The sequence below is a fragment of the Zeugodacus cucurbitae genome, chromosome 4 (assembly GCF_028554725.1).
Source record: "Zeugodacus cucurbitae isolate PBARC_wt_2022May chromosome 4, idZeuCucr1.2, whole genome shotgun sequence".
NCBI lineage: Eukaryota > Metazoa > Arthropoda > Insecta > Diptera > Tephritidae > Zeugodacus > Zeugodacus cucurbitae.
This window is the reverse complement of record NC_071669.1, coordinates 14085545-14104595: the sequence shown is the minus strand read 5'-3', so window position 1 is coordinate 14104595 and position 19051 is coordinate 14085545. Positions and strand designations below refer to the sequence as shown.

The 19051-nt window shown below is 37.3% G+C and overlaps 1 protein-coding gene across 1 annotated transcript in view; it reads right to left on the bottom strand.

The window, feature by feature from the left end:
• Window positions 1-9829, bottom strand: part of LOC105215145 (echinoderm microtubule-associated protein-like CG42247) — a 77577-nt gene extending 67748 nt beyond the window's left edge. The window contains exon 1 of the mRNA XM_029043155.2: window positions 9127-9829. Within this exon, the coding sequence (XP_028898988.2) occupies window positions 9127-9498 (372 nt within the window). The 5' untranslated portion in view covers window positions 9499-9829. The remainder of the gene's footprint in view (window positions 1-9126) is intronic.
• Between the last annotated feature and the right edge of the window lie 9222 nt (window positions 9830-19051).

The window sequence follows — 19051 nt, the reverse complement described above, 5'->3', positions numbered from 1 at the left end:
GTACCGTAAATCATGTTAGCCAGTTGAGTGCGTGTTGTTGCCAACTTAAAAAGCGACAATTAATTTTACAGCTGTTTTTGTGTTTGCCGCATGCATGCACTTTTCACCTCAAGCGCTTGTATTTGTTTCATTTTGTGTTGGCCTTTTTGTGCGCGCTCATTATTGGCTTTTTAAGTTTTTTTTGTCGTTTTTGCAATCGCTGCCTAGCCTGTAATTCAATTACAGCGCAATTTGTATTTTTAAAGGCGCGCACTCAAATTTTTTCCTCAAGCCTTAGGTTGCAGCAGAAATCCTCGCCATGCGCTCCGCCTTGTGTACGTTTACACGCCTAAATGATTGCTTTTAATGCAACTACATGACATTTTGAAGCCCTCCATACCTCAAAATGCTGTTCCCACCTACCTCAACTAATGCTTTCAAGCCCCCTGTTGCTTGTCGCTTACTGTGAAAAATGTGTATTTCTCCCTTCCAAAGTCAACGTCACTCAATTTTGTTGTCGGACCTTTCACGTATCATAATTTGTTTTCTTTTTCATGCACATCGCGCCATGCCAATAACCTTGTGCCAGTGCTCTCAATCACTAACGACAGTCAATGTATTTATAACGGCATTGTAATTGTAATAGTCGTAGGACACTGAAAGTGGCAGGAATAAGCAATTGAGCCCATCAATGAACCAGGAAGTAGGTGCGTTGTTTGAATGCACGTCATTTTGACGAATGCAGCCGAATCGGTATTCCTTGGCTGGGTAATGTAGACCCAACTATCGTAGGAACGTTTTTTGATGGCTTAAAATTGCTTGCTGAGAGACTATCCATCGTAGTTGATTTTTTCATCTAAATCAGATTATACTATGTGTCTTCGTATTCTAACTACCTCCCTTCATTGCTTCTCCCATTTGGGACAAAAGAATATCAAAACTCTAAAGCGCTGGAGGGGAGGTTTTGTTAGTTTGAGCTCAGAATTCTAGAACGATTCAATCTCCACTGCTGTCGAAAAATATAAGAGTTTTTTTGATGTTAGCCTTCTGTTGGGATTTAAGAAAGGCTTTCAGCTGGGCTCAAATAAGTTAGAAGCCATTGGAACGAACATGAGAAGCTTAAATAGAGAAAATATGCAGTCCGTTAGGTTGTTGGTGTTATTAAGTCCAGTATCTTGAATTTTTTTTTTTTTTTAAATTTGCCATCATCTGGCAACCCTGAGCGCTGCAAGCAACTCATTCATTGAATATGCATTGCATAGCATGCTTCCAGGTATTATATATGGCCTTTTAATATGTTTACCATCCTTACAGCTCCATACTACGGCTCCCCTACTATAACTACACAAACGATTTGCCATGAAAGCGCTTCCGGCGGCGCAGTGATTCCGAGCAAGTGCAATATATTTTTGCATATTTAAATTAATTCTTTAATTTGCCACAATCAAGGTGCAGCGCAATCGCCGGGCGGCAGAATGATATTTAAAAATTGCAGTAATTATTGGCGCCATAGAGTGGCGTTATACAGCCGTGGTAGTGAAGGTGAACGCGGGAGGTTGAGGAGTGGAATAAACGAGCCCTCAGCAGAACCCAGCCTAGTTCGAGAACTGCAATCAGGCAATAAGGCCAGCAGAGAATCAGTGCAACTAGGAGCGGCAAACAGGTAATCGGTGAGACAAAGTGCCGCTGAATGTTTGAGGAGAGGAAGGGATGTGGAGAGAAGTGTAAGACTCTAATTTTGGGGGCGTTAGTGAAGTTAACGTCGATGAAATTGCTTTAATAAAATATGATGTTGGCTTGCAGGCGCAGTCATAAGCTTGATCTGAGCAAAAGGCTTTACACGTTGTTGCTTGCAGCACAATTGCATTTGTTGTAATTTGAGGGCAATATGAGTTGATTAGCTGTTGGGTGTGGCAACCAATTTTGCGGCAAAGCCAAATAGTGGAAACTCACACGTAGACAAGAGAGCGTCAGAAGCATGGTTAAAAGCAGCAACAATAACAACAAACATCTTCAATAACACATAATCCGACAATTAACCTTTCGGCAATCACTTAAAGTGCAAGCTACACCTTGTAATCCCTTCAAAGGCCCACCTGCACAGCGCCACATGCCACATTTGCTTTTGCTGATTTTTCGTTAGCAAAATACATGCCTTTTGGCGTGACGAAGTGAGCATCCACAAAAGCGACGAACTGCCATAAGCGCAATGGCGGCGTTTCTACTACTCGTGTATTCAACCGCAACAGCCGCTCCTGAGCGTTTTGCGTGTAAAAACAATTTGCGAGTGCGCTAATTGTGGCACAAACGAACATCAGCCTCTCTCTACCCACCGGCCTGCCTGAACGCCTGCTCACCCTTTGGCTCTTATTCACCTGAATGAGTGGCTTGTCGACCGTTGGCGCTGCTGTCGGCGCCTTACGTCAACAATCTGCTGCGGCGCGTTGACAGCGCTGTCAGCGTTGCTGATAGCAGCATTGGTGCTGTAAAAAAGTGAAAGCGAAAGCCCGCAGGTCTAAACAGCGATTTCACCACACCACCGACAACACTCTCTCTTCATTACACGGCGCTCACACGCAGAAGGCTTTCAACTCAATTGGAATTTATGGTTTTCGCGGTGCGGCTTTTTTTCTCCTCTTTGCTGGTCCGTTGACGCACAACAAAGGAAGTCAAAAGTGGGCCAATGCTCCATTTACATTGACATACCCTCATGCATGTGTGAAGTTTTTAGTTTCTTGTGTTGCGCTCATGTTGCTGTGTTGTGGCACGTGTAGCACTTGACAGGTTGAGTTTTTGGCTCATTCACTCGCTCGTTGACTTTGAAAAGTTTGAGATTTTTTGATATTCTGTTAGACTTTTTGTTTTTGCAAGTGAATTTCTTGGACTGTGATTTGAATGTTTTGCGTTTGCATGTGGTAATTGTGATGGTACAATCGTTTAATTTCGATAACTCTTGAAATTTTCTCTAAAATTAACTATTAAATTTACTTTTTAATGCTTTGGGTTATAGAAAGTTCGATGAAACAATAAACTTACTAAAAAATAGTATTCCACAATCGATTAATTTCGATAACTTTTTAAAATGCCAGATAGATCAACCATAAAACTATTTTTTTTTTTACCAATCCAATCTATAGCAATCGATTAATTTTGATAATCTGTAAAATCAACCATAAATATTGCTATTTACTCCTGAGGACGTAGGAAATTTCGAAAGAAGCTATAATTTCTCCACTAAGTTCGATGGAGCAATCGATTATTTTCGATAATTATTTAAATTCTATAAATATAAATTCAAAACTATAAAATGTTCTATTCAGTACTTGGAGCGCAAAAAATTCAGAGTAAATCAATAATCTTATAAAAAATATGACATCTTTGTCGATTAATTTCGATTAAAATTGAAATTTTCTGTAATACCAACAATTTTACTATCCCATTTTACTATTTATTGTTTGGGGCTAAGGAAAGTTAGATAGTTCGTTAAATATTGACATTTTCTTTAAAACTAATCAAAAAATTTACTATTCGCTACTTGGGGCCTAGAAAAGTTATCATCGATAGATATCGATGCATTTTGAACATTTTCCATAAAATTTTATTCTAATAACCTTTTGAAAAAAATATAGTTTCGCCAGTAAATACGATAACACAATCGATTAATATCGATACATTTTGAAATTTCCCGCAAAAATAACTTTCTTGCGCTAAGCACAAATTGAATAAACCAATTTTTCACAACGCAACACAACGGTATAACCGATTAATTTCGATAAATTTGTAAATAATCTGAAACTGAAGAATCCTAGCATTTTTTGTTACTGTCCAGGCTACATGTTCTCAATAACCTATTTATTATATTTAACCAAGGTAATTTAAAGAAGCTCCAGCATTAATGTTGCGAAGTTTTGTTTTGTATTATCGATAAATTTACTCAAAATCATAAAATTTATTTTTTTTTATTTCAACTGCGCAATCTCCTTTAACGCTACAAATACGCTCACTGCTTCGCTGAAAAAACTTTTTACTCATTCAAACAATTTGATCCCTTTGCCATCTGCTTTGAAATCCAGTCGCTTTGATTTGTCATATTCTGTGATTTTTTCGTTTTCGATTTTAATTATGCACCGGCAAATAAACCCAATTAAAAGTATTGCTCTCATTTCATGGAAAATTTTTTTTAAAGTAATTTTAGTTTACTTTGAGTGTCCTTACATACTTACATATATATGTATGTATGGATATATGTATATTTCAGTGAGTGTTTATTTGAAAATGTTATCATAAACTTGCACAGCACCATTTGCATATTATTTCGCACAAGCACACATTTTATAACTTAATTTCAACATGTCCAAAAGGGAAGCAAAAAACCCACTACATACATACAAACATATCAAATATATACATACATACATATTTTCGAACATAAAATGTACACTCGTAAAATCATATAAATGCGAGAAATTGGAGTGGAGAATATTGCTAAGCTTTTATATAAGTATGTTTCCATATAAGTTTAACGGGTGGTTCGAAATTCATAAATAAAACAATTAAAGTAGGAATAAAATCTCCGACAATCTCAGCCAACATCTTACAAAATTTCAAAAATCAGAGAATGTAAACAAAATGTAGTGTGTATAAGTCGAGAATTTATTCAAGAAACTCTTCGGATTACCCATTTTTTGGTTGGGTTTCAGAAGGTATGTATACTTTAACCGATAAAATCAAACAAAATTAATATGAGACTAATATCAGAGTGCTAGAACTAGAGATCAACATTTCTTTGGCTCACCCTTTATTACCCTCTCATATCGGTAGTAATAAAACATATTAAATTTTATCCATAAAATATTTCCACTTTCCATTCATTACATACTCGTCTATACTTGACTTGTGCCCAGAGTGGTCATCTTCTCGCTTGACTACACGAATTGCTCATTTACAGTGAACTTGTAGCTGTATATATGGCATGCGAATGGTAATACTTCAACTAATAGGTGCGACGTGCTTGAAAGTCAACGTTGAAAGTGAGAATATAATAAACTATGATGCACAGTTGAAAAAGTAGTTGGAGGGAAGTCAAATAAGTAACTGCGGGACGTAAGTAGTGAACTAGATAATTTGCCAAAGCCTGGAAGCTCAACTTTTTTTAACAACACTTGGATTTGAGCCAGTAATGACCTTCAAAGAGTTAAAGATTGAAAACATTTCTTCAATAACGGTTATAGACCGTCGAAAAGACATGTACTTAAACTTCCAGTACTTCAAGTTTGAAAATATTTCTTCAATTAGTTTCATGAGCTGGTTTATTATTAGTCTGCAAAGGGCTACAGTCTTGGATCCATGAAAAGATACGAATACCTATGGATCTGTTTTTATGATGGACAGCAGTTAACTTTAAGGAAGTCAAGGTGGAGATTATGCCTTTAATTATCATTATAGTTTGGATTATTGTTAATTTGTAAAGAAGTTGGTCCTCGCCAGATTTTCTTACAGAATTAGTTCGTTTTGGTCTTGGGGGAAAGAGTGTATTTATTTCTGTGATAATTCTCTAGTCCGCATATGAATCGTGTGCTAGAATTTGTCGACTCTCATCATTTTCTTGCAAATTTCGTTCCAATGAGTAATTTGAGTTCTTTAAGATCCGTAGATAGATTCTTGGACACTCCGAGTCATTTCGAATATGTAGTAAGAATTATAGATATTATTTCCAATAATCAAAAAGGTTTCTGATACAAAACGAAAGCGTTTTTCCTTTTCAACGGACTCGGGATCGATTTTGATATTTACTTCCAGACAGCCCATATATAATTACAGTGCCATTTTATAAAAAAATGTGTCTATGTATTTGTCCCACTGTAGCACTAGAGTAGCTCCAAGTCAATTAGTAAGCAAAATATCCTTGCACCTTCTTGCATCAGCATGAAAATGAATAAAGAAAACCAACAAACAACAGGTTGTAATGTGAGCATTTTAATTTACAATCTAATAGTCGATAATTACTTTATGGCCAATGAAAATGAAATCACCGTTGGCATAGCGGTAAAAGCAAAATAGAAAACAAATAAAAGCAAAACTTTCCGACAAAAGACTAACAATATAAGAGAGCAATTAAACAACATTGCTATAGCTCCATTGCCGGCAAGTCACAATGAGTGAAGACTTTAACACACACAAGTCGGCACTACGTAAAGTGAAGAAATCGAATTGAAACGAAATTGAAATGTGTGTGTTGTGCGTTACACAGACTACGATATTCGCAGGGCGTATAGCGTATAATATGTTGGTGACCCACTTATGGGGTTACCCCAGACTCGCGGGGCCACCTAGTAGCCATGCGGACCATATTCACGTTCGGAAGGTTCGGTAACTAATTGTTTGGATTTGCGTGCGAGTTTCATGATATAAAGTGTAAAATAGTGCTAGTTCTCACACACCCTCTTCAGCTGCAATAAAAGAGCAATATACGTACATATCGGGAGTGTATGTACACTTAATCACTCACGCACTCACTTAAGGCCACCCTAACGCCCCAATTCCCGCACGGATTTCATATGGAGTACTTGTAAAGCCATCTTGTTGTTGTTTTAGTGCTTTACGGCTTTCGTCAAATATCTAATATACACGCTCAATAAGTACACTACTGCTTCGCCACTCTTTCTTTTAATCAAATATTGCGCACCCGACACTGAACCGAGTTTTTGAATTATTTCTTCTTTTTCATTTCTCAGTTTTCATTGGCATATTGTGCTGTGTTGTGTTCATACTTTTTTATTGCTTTACTGCAGTTGTTGTTGCTTCTTGCTTGCTGTTGTAGTGGTGGTAGTGACATTTTTACTGCTTGTTGGTTTTAAGAATCGCAGCAAAGTGACCGCTAAGAAAGAAGTCAAATGAAAAGGTACAAAGTTCTGCGAAATTGCCGAAATAGGAATGTGAGGTTACACTGAGAAAGAATTGTTAGATGAGTTTTTTTTATAAATTTCTAAATGGTTTTCAGAAGGTATCAGGATGACTGTATATCTACTATTTTATTTAAATCTGCTAATTATTACCTTTTCAGTTACTTGGCATCTCTATTCGAAAATACGTCTAAATCAAAACCTGCCGCATGCATTACTAAACAGAATATATTTAACCAATATATTGTTACAGTGTGTAAATTTTAGATTGATTGATAGGTGGCAACTTCTTTGGATTTGTTTTTTGTTAGAATATATTTTTTTGATAGGTGGCAATTCTATTAGATTTGTTTTTTGTTAGAGTAGATTTTTTATAATTAATTATTTATTAATTATAAATTTTAAATTTTTCGATAGGTGGCAACTCTTTTCGGAAATTCATCTAAACTAAGATTTAACATTTAAAATAATTTTACATTTGTATGTGTAGTTGCCAAAATATATTTTATATTTGCACTCTTTCTTTTTTCTAAATATGGCAACCCTATTTAATAATTTCTACAATATTTTCTGCTGAATTATATTTTTTGAGATACACAAATGTATTTTATAATATACTATATAAGTCTTACTTTTTATTAATTGTTACTGTTGTTGTTGTGATAAGGTAAAATATTTCCAAACATTCGAATAGTTTCGATAGGCAAGACCCCAAACTTATTTTCGACGATTTTATATTTCTTTGGATTTACTTAGAGATGTCTTAGAGATCTTTTGTTTTGGTAGTAATAATCGGATGACGAATCTTACTTCATCGATTCTAATAATTTTAGTGTTTTGACAATTAATCTGGGTTAACCAAGGGTTAAAATACCGAATCAGTATGCTTCTAAAACATAATATGGTCTCAGGATAAGCGGATAAGCTTTCATCTCAAAGCACAGGATCCTGTTCTCCGGAGTTATGAATCTGGAAACATATAATTTTATCATGTTCCTCAACAGGTAGACATTTTATTGCCGTATATTAGAAAAGTCATGAGATGCGATATCTGGGCTATTCAACTAATATACTACATTGCTTGGACAATAATAAAGCATATACTTCAACTGTAGGAAAGTGGATTTTGGTTAGACTATAAAATTGACTTTAGATAAATTTGAACAAAATTTCGTCCAAGATTTTAGAAATTCAATATATAGTATATTCTAATTAGGCTAGGCAGCCAAACAAATTGAACAGAACAAATTTCGACTTTTTTTTATCCACAGTGTATTTATACATGGTCGAAAGGATCAATAGTGCGACCAACTCTTTCACATTTTTGTTGTAGGTAGTACTATTGTTGGAGAATATTATGAGGTTTTTGTATTCTTACCTAAGATGTGATTAAGCGATAAACTCGAGTTTAAGGTTAAAAGGGAAAATCTCGTAAATATGAGATGACACAATTGAAAGCATGTAAATTTTTTCCCGGTGTACGACAATCGTCTACACCGACAAAGGAATTCCCTTCAAGGACTCCTAAATACGGCATGTTAGTTCGTCGGGCGTACGGGGTCAAAACAAAATAATGTAAAAAGCAACAACAACAATAAGAATGTAAAAGTATTTGAGGAAAAGGAATTGCAAAAACGGAATTTCAGAGCGAAAACAGCGATTGTGAATGAGACCGGTCAAGTGGTGGACGGTTGCGATAATAACCACAAAAGTGTGTGTTAATGAAAGTAAAAACTGAGAAGTACAAGTAGTTGAAAAGCAGTAAGAACAAACAGCACAACAACAAAATATTCAAATTTTATTGATTTCGTGATTTTCGTGAACTGCTCCAGTTAGAGTCGACTTGGCATATACATGCCATTATATACAAGTACTATATCATACAACCCCCACATATATACATATTAGAGATTGTTAGTTCCACCCAATTTCTTTTAATTAACACAAATATTTGCAATTGAAAACACAAAAAGTGTCCTCAGTACACGCCATTAAATATAAGCACGAAGTGAGATCAAACGAGAAAAACAACAAAATTTGAGTTGAGTTGGAGTTGAGTTTCGAGAACCCGCTGCTTGATATATGTGAGAGGATAGAGCAGGCGAATTTTAGTAGGTTAATGGGGACAACGGCGAGGTCAACATACAGTCACATGTGCTAGACGTAGCTATATTTAAACTCCGGCAAACACGCACGCACACATACATACTTATTGAGTTGGGAAACTAGAAATCGTCACACTCACCTTGAACGCCTTGAACGACGACACCACATACGAAGCGCCATCCTCGAGCTCATCCAAATGATACTTGCGATCACCGTCCATCGAAAACACATAACGTGCGCCACGGGGCAAATCCATTTTCGGCGAAATCTTATCCAACAAACTGTCCAAAGAGGTGATATCACGTCCTGGGCGATAGCGCAACTCCACACCCGGAAAGAAGGGATCACCATTGCGATAGAAGACCACACGACGCGCCTTCCAGTACGAGAGATTGTTGTAGCGACTAGCGGCGCTCATTGCGGAATTCAAGTGCGCATTGGATGATAACTCTGGCCGGGATTTGGAGCGTACTAGCGGCACCACTGGGGGTTGTTCCGAATTCTCACTCATATTATCGACGTAAGTGGGACTTAAGGCGCGACTCTGGCGTCCACTAGCCGGAGCGCCGACAATACCGTTACGCTGTTGCCAATAATCACCGATCTGACCACCGCTTAAGCCACCAGCTGCGCCTTGTAGTTCGTAATCTTCATTATCACTGTCCTCGGTTTGACGTAAATGATGCTCTTGTATGGGATGAAAGCTGGTCTCGCGGCCCAAACCACGTGGTTGTTGTGGACTCTTTAGTGGACTGCCGTTGTTATCAAAATTATTGTTGTTGTTGTTATAGTGATTATTCGGACTGTGGTGATAACCGTTCGATTTCGTATAATTGGTGTTGTTGTTGTTATTGCCCGCTTCGTTAAACTGTTTGACCGCACCGTATGTTGAAACGCCACCTTCGAACTGTGCAGCAGAACTAATTTGTGCCGTTACATTGCCATCGTCCATAGCTGTTGGTGGCTGCTGTTGTTGCTGCTGCTGCTGCGGTGCCGTTGGCGGTGGCGTTGACGTTGCTGGCGCTGGTGAAGGTGCAGGCGAAGGCGCTGACTCGTTAGCTGAAACGCCGTTGGTCATAGCGGCCGTCTCAGCAGCGCCAGCTTCGGCTTCGTTGGCGGACATTGCGTTTGAAGTTGTTTGTTAGTCAAAGTTGTGTTATTGTAGTTGTAATTGTTTTTATACACCCACACAAACAAACTTAAGCGTTTTCTGAGACTCAAGACCTTGCCTTCTTCGTTGTTGTTGTTATTGTTGTCGTTTGTCACTTTGTAAGTTCTTTAGCAATAAATTTGCCACTCTCACGAATTGCTGTTTTCTTACACTTTTTCTCTTCACATATAGAAGTCTAGTCCTTTTAAGAAACGCTAACTTTTTATTAAGTCCACTTTCACTCTCAAGATTTTACGCGCTGCAGTGAAAGTGTTTCCTTCCTTGCTCTCTTTTTTCAACACTAATTATAATACTTTGTTTCTAATTGCTTCCTCTCTTTTTCCTAGCCGTTACTACTCTTTCTTTCTCTCTTATCTTTGCTGCTAGCTAGGAGAGGGTGTCTAATTATTATAAGAAGCTAAGCTAAGAAATACCTTAGAGCACTTAGCCTTAACAGTTAACTTCTAGATTTCGTTGTTGTGCTGTCGAAGTACAAGTAAATACGAGCGCTCTATACGAAGAGAGTGCCGCTCACAAGTGCTAAGGTGAGAGTAATTTATGTGCTGATTATTAAAGTTTATTGTTGTTGTATATTGTGCGCTTGCTGAGAGGCGTGAAAGTAGCTCTGGTGCGACTTTGTCGTGCGTGCCAAACTTGTGCGTTGTTGTTGTGTTTTGTTACAGCTGGTTATTGCCTCAGTGCTGAATCTCTTTGATGATTTTTTTTTATTTTTTTTAGTGTTTTTTGAAATTTTTATTGTATTGTGTTTGAGTAAACATTTCTGGCGCCTTAGGCTAGTTTACTTTTTTGACTTTTTCTTTTACTTTTTATTTTCACTTCCTTTGTCCAGTTACTTTGTTGCTAACCCCCTGTAGTTGTTCGACATTATTGTGTGTTTTTATTTTGCATTTTCACGTTTGCTTTTGAAATTTTCACAACACTTCCAACTTTGTTCCTGCAGCCATACCAATCACTAGAGCGCAAACACATAAATACACACACATATGTACATATACTATATCCGTATATACATACGTTGATAAGTATGTCGATATGTGTTTTTATCTAGCTGTATGTGATTTGTGTTTAGTTGTGGTCTTAGGCTAGTGCTCAAGTTTTTGAGTGCAAAACACTAAAATCCTTCGCTGTTTTTTGAGTCAATTCACTTTAGTACTTTGATTAAGTGCGCTTTAGTCTTCATCCGCGTTGACGTTGACAGCGCAGTTTGCTTTGCTTTTGTTTCTTAGTACTTACGCTAACTTGGTTGAATCTAAAATTCTAGTATAGTTACTAACAGCGGTACAGCTCACCTAGACATACGACAGATGGCGCTGTAAGCGACTGTAATTCCAGTTATCCGTTATTTCGTTTTAAACCATAGTTATATGATAGTTGATTATAGATAAGTCAGTTTTTAGATTTATTCAGTATTTTCCAAATGGTTTTTATGTTGAAGTCCAGATTCATTGATAGATACAAATATATTAAAATTAATATAAACACTCCTTAATTGGTAAGTTAATCTATATATGGGCAGTGGAAGCTGTAAACGTTTGAAATATTGTGAAAATATTTTGTAAATTATCTGGTTATATTTTCTTAATCTTCGCAATAATTAGATTTAGCTCCTACCTAGTATTCTCCTTAAATTTGATACTTGTAAAGAGTTCTTTCTTCAAATTAAATATCTACAGATCACGCTTCAATAGTAAGCAATCATATTCATGGGACGCTGTTCTGGTTGATATGATAGTTTCATAATGAAAACTATTCCCAACTATCCCTCTCTCACACCACCTTTCTTGTTGTTATCTCTTTCTCTTTCTCTATCTTTTTTTCTTTCTCTCTAACTCTCTTCTGGTATGAATTGTTTCCTTAGATGAAATCGAATAAAAAGAAACCATATTAAATGAAGACGATTTTTGAACTAAACAAAAAGCTTATCTAAAGCTGGCACAGAAACAATGTGCAATACGCATACTGATCATATGATATACCCCTCACAATTCCTACTCTAGAACCCTAGAACTAAGAAACTTGTTCGTCATCATTTTGAATCTATATCAATTATCTGTTCCTAGTTCCAGGGTTCTAGTCTATAATTGGTGAATTTGAGGGTATGGACTTTTACGGTCAAACGGCACCAAAGTGGATTAGTTAAAGACACTGGAAATGAGTTGTGAAAACAATACCATTTATTATTAGTTGAGAAAGCCGAACTGGTGCCGAGATTCGACGTTCTAATATATTTTAATACCGAAACCAGTAACGGGTTTTGTTCTAAGATGTAGCGTAAGAGAGGCTACTGTGAAAATTGTAAATAAAATCCTAGAAGTTACATTCAGGAAAGCATAGTGATACTTGAACTCAATGGGTGAAATATACTCTTTATTTCGTAGGTAAATATTTCAATATGCTATGTGATGCTTTTTATGGTATTCAATGGTGTTAATATCAAAATAATATATTTGAAAATAGTCGGTTTATATGGATACCAGTGGGAGACTGGCCAATCAGTTGACCTAGAAAGGGAAAATAGAAATTCTTCGTCTATTCAGGAACATTTTTTTTTATAAATCTAGGAACCTGGCCAATCAGTTGACCTAGAAAGGGAAAATAGAAATTCTTCGTCTATTCAGGAACATTTTTTTATAAATCTAGGAACCTTTTTTTATAAAAAAAATCCTTTGGAGGTTTGATATTGTCTACCACGTATTAGCCAAACATTTTTCTAATATCTTGCATATTTACCCGTCGGTATTTTAACTCTTAGTCAACTGAGGTTAATAATGTTTTCATCGACAATCGATCACAACTGTTACTTAGGCTTTTCTAAGAAAAAACTTTTAGTTAGAAGTGTATCAAGAGCTTTGAAACTTTACATATATTTTTTAATCAGATTTCATATTTTTTGTCTTTGCATAAAATACTTTTAATTAGAGTTTTAAAGCGATATTTAATATTTATCCAGTCAGGCTACCAGTAAACACATCAGCATGTCCTCACTATAATAAAAAAAAAATCAGTAGTCCGTTTTCATATTTTCACCATATACGTATATCTGTGGGTGTTCTTTCTCAAAGTATATTCACACAACCGAGCAATGTGCTCTTTATGAAGCAGTTCCTTCACCCAAACTAATTTATCCACGTAATTATGTTGTTATTATTGTTGTGCGAAAATATGGTATGGACTCATACCAAAACATTTCATTGCAATGGCAGATATGCACAGCCACTTTTCACGCTTACACATCCGAGTACAGAGTTCACTTCCTTTTACTCGCACACTCGACCGACTCAGTCCCAGAATAATTCGCTACACGTTTTGCATATTTTTCACACACAAATAGCGGGTTAATGACATTTGATACTTTGTCAGACACAGACTTTAAATTTTACAACATTTATGGAAATTAATTTTTTTTTGTTATGGTTGTTGTGGTACACTAAAGTATTTTTAATATTTCATGTTAGGAATACAAGTGTTTTCAAATAGTTTAAATTAATACAAGCTTGAATTTAGTAATTTATTTGTGTTGTTGTTGCGTAGTGTTGTAACAAAAAATTTAATTTCGAAAATAATTTCAACACATCAAAAATTTACGCACTGCACTTTTATGAGTTTCACGCGTCCGAGTTTGACGGACCGCTTTCGACTTGTGTGGCGTCTACTGAGTTTGCCGGTCGAAGTGGTTTTGAAATTGTGCGCCTAGCACGCTTGGGCCTGTTGGTTGTGTTGGCCTGCGCCAAGACTTACGGCCGGTAGGTTGGTAGGTCGGCTACTTAGACTGTTAGCTAAGAATATAGAGTTGAAACGACTTGCAGGTTGGTAGTCATAAAAGAGACCTGCCAGCACAGGCCAGCTTGAAGTTTCATGCCTCTTTGTGGGTGCCAAAGAAAGAGGTCGGTGGAGCGCAGAAATTCGTTCTGCTAACTAGTTGATTGTGGGCTGGTGGTAGCGGTAGCGTGATTGCGGCTTGCTACCCGCGCTGTGCTATTGTTGTTCTTTTGTAGCAGGTCTTCGTTATTAGTTTTTGTTGTTGGTCCCTGCTCGCTTTATTGCTCGTTGGTTTTGTTTTGTTTTGCGCGCCATCAACGAAGTGTGCCACCACCTCAACGGTCGCAGTGTGTGCTTAGTTTCGGTCCCAGATGTACAGTGGGAGCAATTAGTAGTCAAAATGCCTAGAAATTATACCGTTATATAGGAATAGGCTTGAAAAGTCTTTGAACGTTCGGAAGAACGTTTTTCTTGATTTTTCTTCGATGTAATCTTCAACTGTAGTAATCATTTTACTGCAATGTTCCTCTAACATTATGATAACGATTCGAAAGTGTAAAGCTTCGAGGTCTTCGAAATGCATATTCGTTTCCATCTTGGCCTACTCAATGAAATATTTTCCAGCGAGATTATGAACCTATCTTTCTTATTGGTTGAATTCGTAGATGTTGTTACCTTAAAACACCTCGGTAGGCAGACCTTCGGCGGACCTAGCAAATCGACTGGAACTGGCCGACTAAAGAACTATTCAAAAGATTCCAAGCGCTTCTTCGCGTATTTAGGTGCCGCAAAAAGACAGTTGAATCAGCTTAAGGTAGATGCTTTGCCGTCGAGGAGATCTATCACTTGACCTAACCTAACCTAACTTACGTCTTCTCCCAGATATGGTTGAAAATTCCAGAAAAATAAAGTAAACTGAGTTCAGAAGGCCTCTTTTACATACTGTTGACCGAATGGAGTGGCAATTTTTACATTACTGTTGGAGATATTCAGTAAACTCGACAAGGTCTATAGAGATGTATGACAAACAACAACGGTTTACCTATCAGAGAAAAGACAGCAAATTAAAAAATCTTGGCAGACAATACATATCTGAAACTGTGTATTTAACAGAAAGAACATTCAAATCCGACTGATAATATGCGGTCTTCTCCTAAATAGCTGAAGGTCGAACCGACTGAGAATGTAAACGATCCATTTATATCCAAATCAACAAAATTACCTAAGTCTCAACCTTCTCGGAGGGTATTAAAGGTTCTTGAGATTAATTTCTGAAAATTTTAGAACGTAGTCCAAGTACGTACTTAGGCCAGACGAATAGAGTTTTGGACCAAGGAATAGGCTCAAAAACATTTTTTGTATTTAAATTACCGATATTAGCGTCCGCAGTACTTTTTATAATATTTTCAGAAGGTTTCAGTAGTAATAAAATGTTTCTAATTTTGTCAATAAAAGAACCCACTATGCGCTATATGAGACTTTCGACTTACCTTTCACTTTCCAGCTTTACTTCCTGCGACACTGCAACACCGCAGCAAGTGAAAGCCAAGGCATAAACAAAAACATATACGACCACTCATAAGCGTATTTCGATGCTGAAATCGGTGCCGAAAAAGCCATGCCACATACTAACTAACCCACCAACCGTCGAACTTTCTTCACCCATTTTTCACTTCTTCTTGCGCCATTGTTTTTACTTTAACACTTACTGGTGGCTTAGCACTTTTAATTCATTGCTTAAGTGTTGCCCTATTGAGTGTGTTGGTTGTGTGGTTATATGAAAGTTGCATGCGACTAAGTAACTTGCAGGTCACCGCAAACGTCATGCCGCGCAATTTGGTGCCTCACTCAGCCACCTCGGCGTAATAATTTCCAGCGGTTTTTTGCTTATTCTTTTATTTCTTTTTGTTTCGTTTTGTTATTGTAAGCGTTTCATAGTGTCGATGTTTATTGCGGCGTTGTTGGTTGCGGCTCTTTGGCACATTAAATGGAATTTCCTTAGCCGGGAGTTGTGAGTTCTCGTGTGTCGTAGTGGGTTCTTCGATTGGGCGGTTCGTTTTTAATTCCTTTTATTTGCGGTGTGTCACGCTCACTGGTCTGGACAGTGCGAGCGTGTTACATATCGCATCGGTTTCGGTATGCCATATGCCGTTGCATGCCGTTATTTGTGTCCATACGAACATACACATATGTATGTATCTCGTTTATTTACTCGTGCAACCGCATGGACAATTGGGCCAACTGTTAGCCGTTGTCCGTTGGTCGTGCTTGAGTTGGAAAGTATATACCGCGTGTGTGGGATTTTATTGTTTCTGTATCGTATTTCTACATCCATTTTATTTTATGTGTTGCGTTTGTGATAGCGTTGGACAGTGGCACGAGGGTTGTTTAATTAAAAGTTCGCGATTAAATGGCTGAAGTTTAGGCAATAGACTGTAAATCTATTTATAAGAATTTATTCTTTTTCATCAAGGCTTTATAGTCAATAATGACATTAGACTGCAATTCTAAAGGAGTACTAGACTATACTTATATTTATAGCTTTGAAGGCTATTAGTTTATTTAACTTAAAGCCTTACTATAAATTTACAAGAACAGGTAGACTAGGGAAACTAGCATCATAGCAGACCTACCATATATACAAATTTTCGGATCTTGGTCCTGTGACTAATTTTGTTCGTGGAATTACGTGTGATGACAAACCTTAGTAAGGGTATTTCACAACAAATGTTTAGACCGTAAAAATTATTTTTGAATTCATTTATTCGATTAACACAATATAGATCTGATATGTACAAATACTGAAATTCTAGTGTCATGGCCCGTCTAACAACCGAAATCGTACTATAACTTTTTAAGGATTCAGTAACCACGTGCGAGCCTCAGTGCTAATTTTTTACCGACAATTTCAACAAATCTCTCTAAAAATCGAGAGAAATTCAAAGGAAAAAAATATCCAAAACGGTTCAGTTATTATAATGATGGTGTTCCATGTAGAACGAGTGTCACCGATAGATTCAATGTTTGAATCGGTATCCTGACTTTAGTAGACTTACTTTATGAACTGTGCATACCCCTACATAGCATATCCTGGACTCTAATAAAGTTCTTATAGGTATTCTACAACAAAAACACCAGCCCATACCAAAAATTTTAATGAACGTTTACTAAATTTTTCTTTTTTTTTGGAAACCGTTATACATTTTTTTTTAGTTTTGCGAGAAAAGTATGTATGTATGTGATTGGCGTTCAACCGTTTAGCCGGTTATAGCCGAATCGATGAGAGCGCGCCACCCCTCTCTTTCCTTCGCAGTTCGGCGCCAGTTGGAGATTCCAAGTGTAACCAGGTCGCTCTCCACCTGGTCCCTCCAACAGAGTGAAGGCCTTCCCCTTCCGGGTCTAATTCTGCGAAAACTATCGAATACCTTTTAAATATTACTCCTTTCTTAAAAACGTATTACTTAATATGACTTCTAATTCTATAACATGATCGTTTAAAATATATAAACCCACCAGATGGTGCTATAAATGATTTAGGCATTTTTTTAGCTATGCTGCAGACTAGATGGCGCTGTGTGGTGAGTTAACTATTAAGTTCAACTTTTAATTACATATATGTGATTTTTTTCTCGCTTATAATTTTATTTTTAATAAAAAAATATGTTCAAAAACCTTGCTGACCACGTTAGTTTCCTCAAGTCGCCTTGTCAAGCTTTACAGCTCTAATAGTACATTTGCTGTTTACCTGACAGCGGCACGTAATTGATATGAAATTATTGCCTTATTGCTATAATTAACGCAACAACTTTGTAGACGAAGTCACTGTAACGTCACTGAAGTTACCTTAAGGGCTCACGAACACTACGTAATGCAGTTCACGCAAAGCCACGTGGTTGCCACATAGTTGAAGCGCAATAATGGCAGATTGTTATCGCCAACAAATGACATATGAACAATCAAATGGGTGTTGTATCGGTGTGAGTGGGTTACAGAAAATTACGTACACGTATGCGATTGAAAAAATTAGAGAAGGCGTATGTGTGTGTTGGATGGGTATTTGCGCACCTGCCTGGTATCAGATAACTCCCGCTGAACTGAAGACTGTGCTTGGGATTAAAGGTCTCATATATGATTTTAAATATCTATGTGTGACTGGGTCACTAGAGTACGCTTGACTATTCTTACGGTGATAGAATAACAGCAGCGAGACGCCATATGTCGCTAAATCGTTAACTGTGAGCAAGATGTCGCTGTATGTGTCAGTAGTAAAAAGGGATAGAGGTGGCTTCAGTAGCATTTGTTGCTGTAAATTTTGCGCCACTGCTGTGCTAGAACTTCGGCCACCGCAAAAACTTAATACCAAAAAAAACAGAAGCAAATATCTTCAATGGTCGAGTTGATGGTACAGCATAATACCATATCATAGCGTAGCACTGACTTAGCACCGCATGGCATGCGTTTTTACCCCGAATGTCTGACAATTTTATCGTTAAAATGTCGCATGTGCTGAACTAAAGTATGCGAAATTTTCTATTCATGTGAATTTTCGACGTTTTTTGCTTCATTTACCGAGTCTTTTTTTGCTTTCTAATTTTTTATTTACTGTCCATTATTACATAGAGGGAGTCTCTTTTTGTTCTATTTTCTTTCAACTAGTTTGCACATTTTATTAATTTGTTTGAAAGAAAGTTTTTGCGAGGCTTTTAAAGAAGAAGGGAGTGATAGCAGCATGACGGTGGAGCCTAAGCAACTTGTGGAGCGACGGAGACGCGAATGAAGTCACTTTAACCAAGAAAAACTTGACGACATAGCTGTTAGACACTGCACGCCACAGGCAACCCCCCTTCAACTGCGCTAACTTCTTGCCGGTGACGCGTCCAGGCATTTTAATGTGACCATTAAACAATGGTAAAGCGACAGCACGAGTGGACGTGCGCGCTGGCGACACTGTCATGGACAACATACTTACATACTTGCAACACGCTGTCTGCTTAATGCAGATACTGAATGGGTATATGATACCAAGACGGTTCCAATACACCCGTGGTAAAGACAATAGAAGAGCGTAGAACGCGAGCGGTTTTGCTTTGAGCTGAGTAAATGTGTGGCGCCTTGTCTTGCATTCCAAGCATGC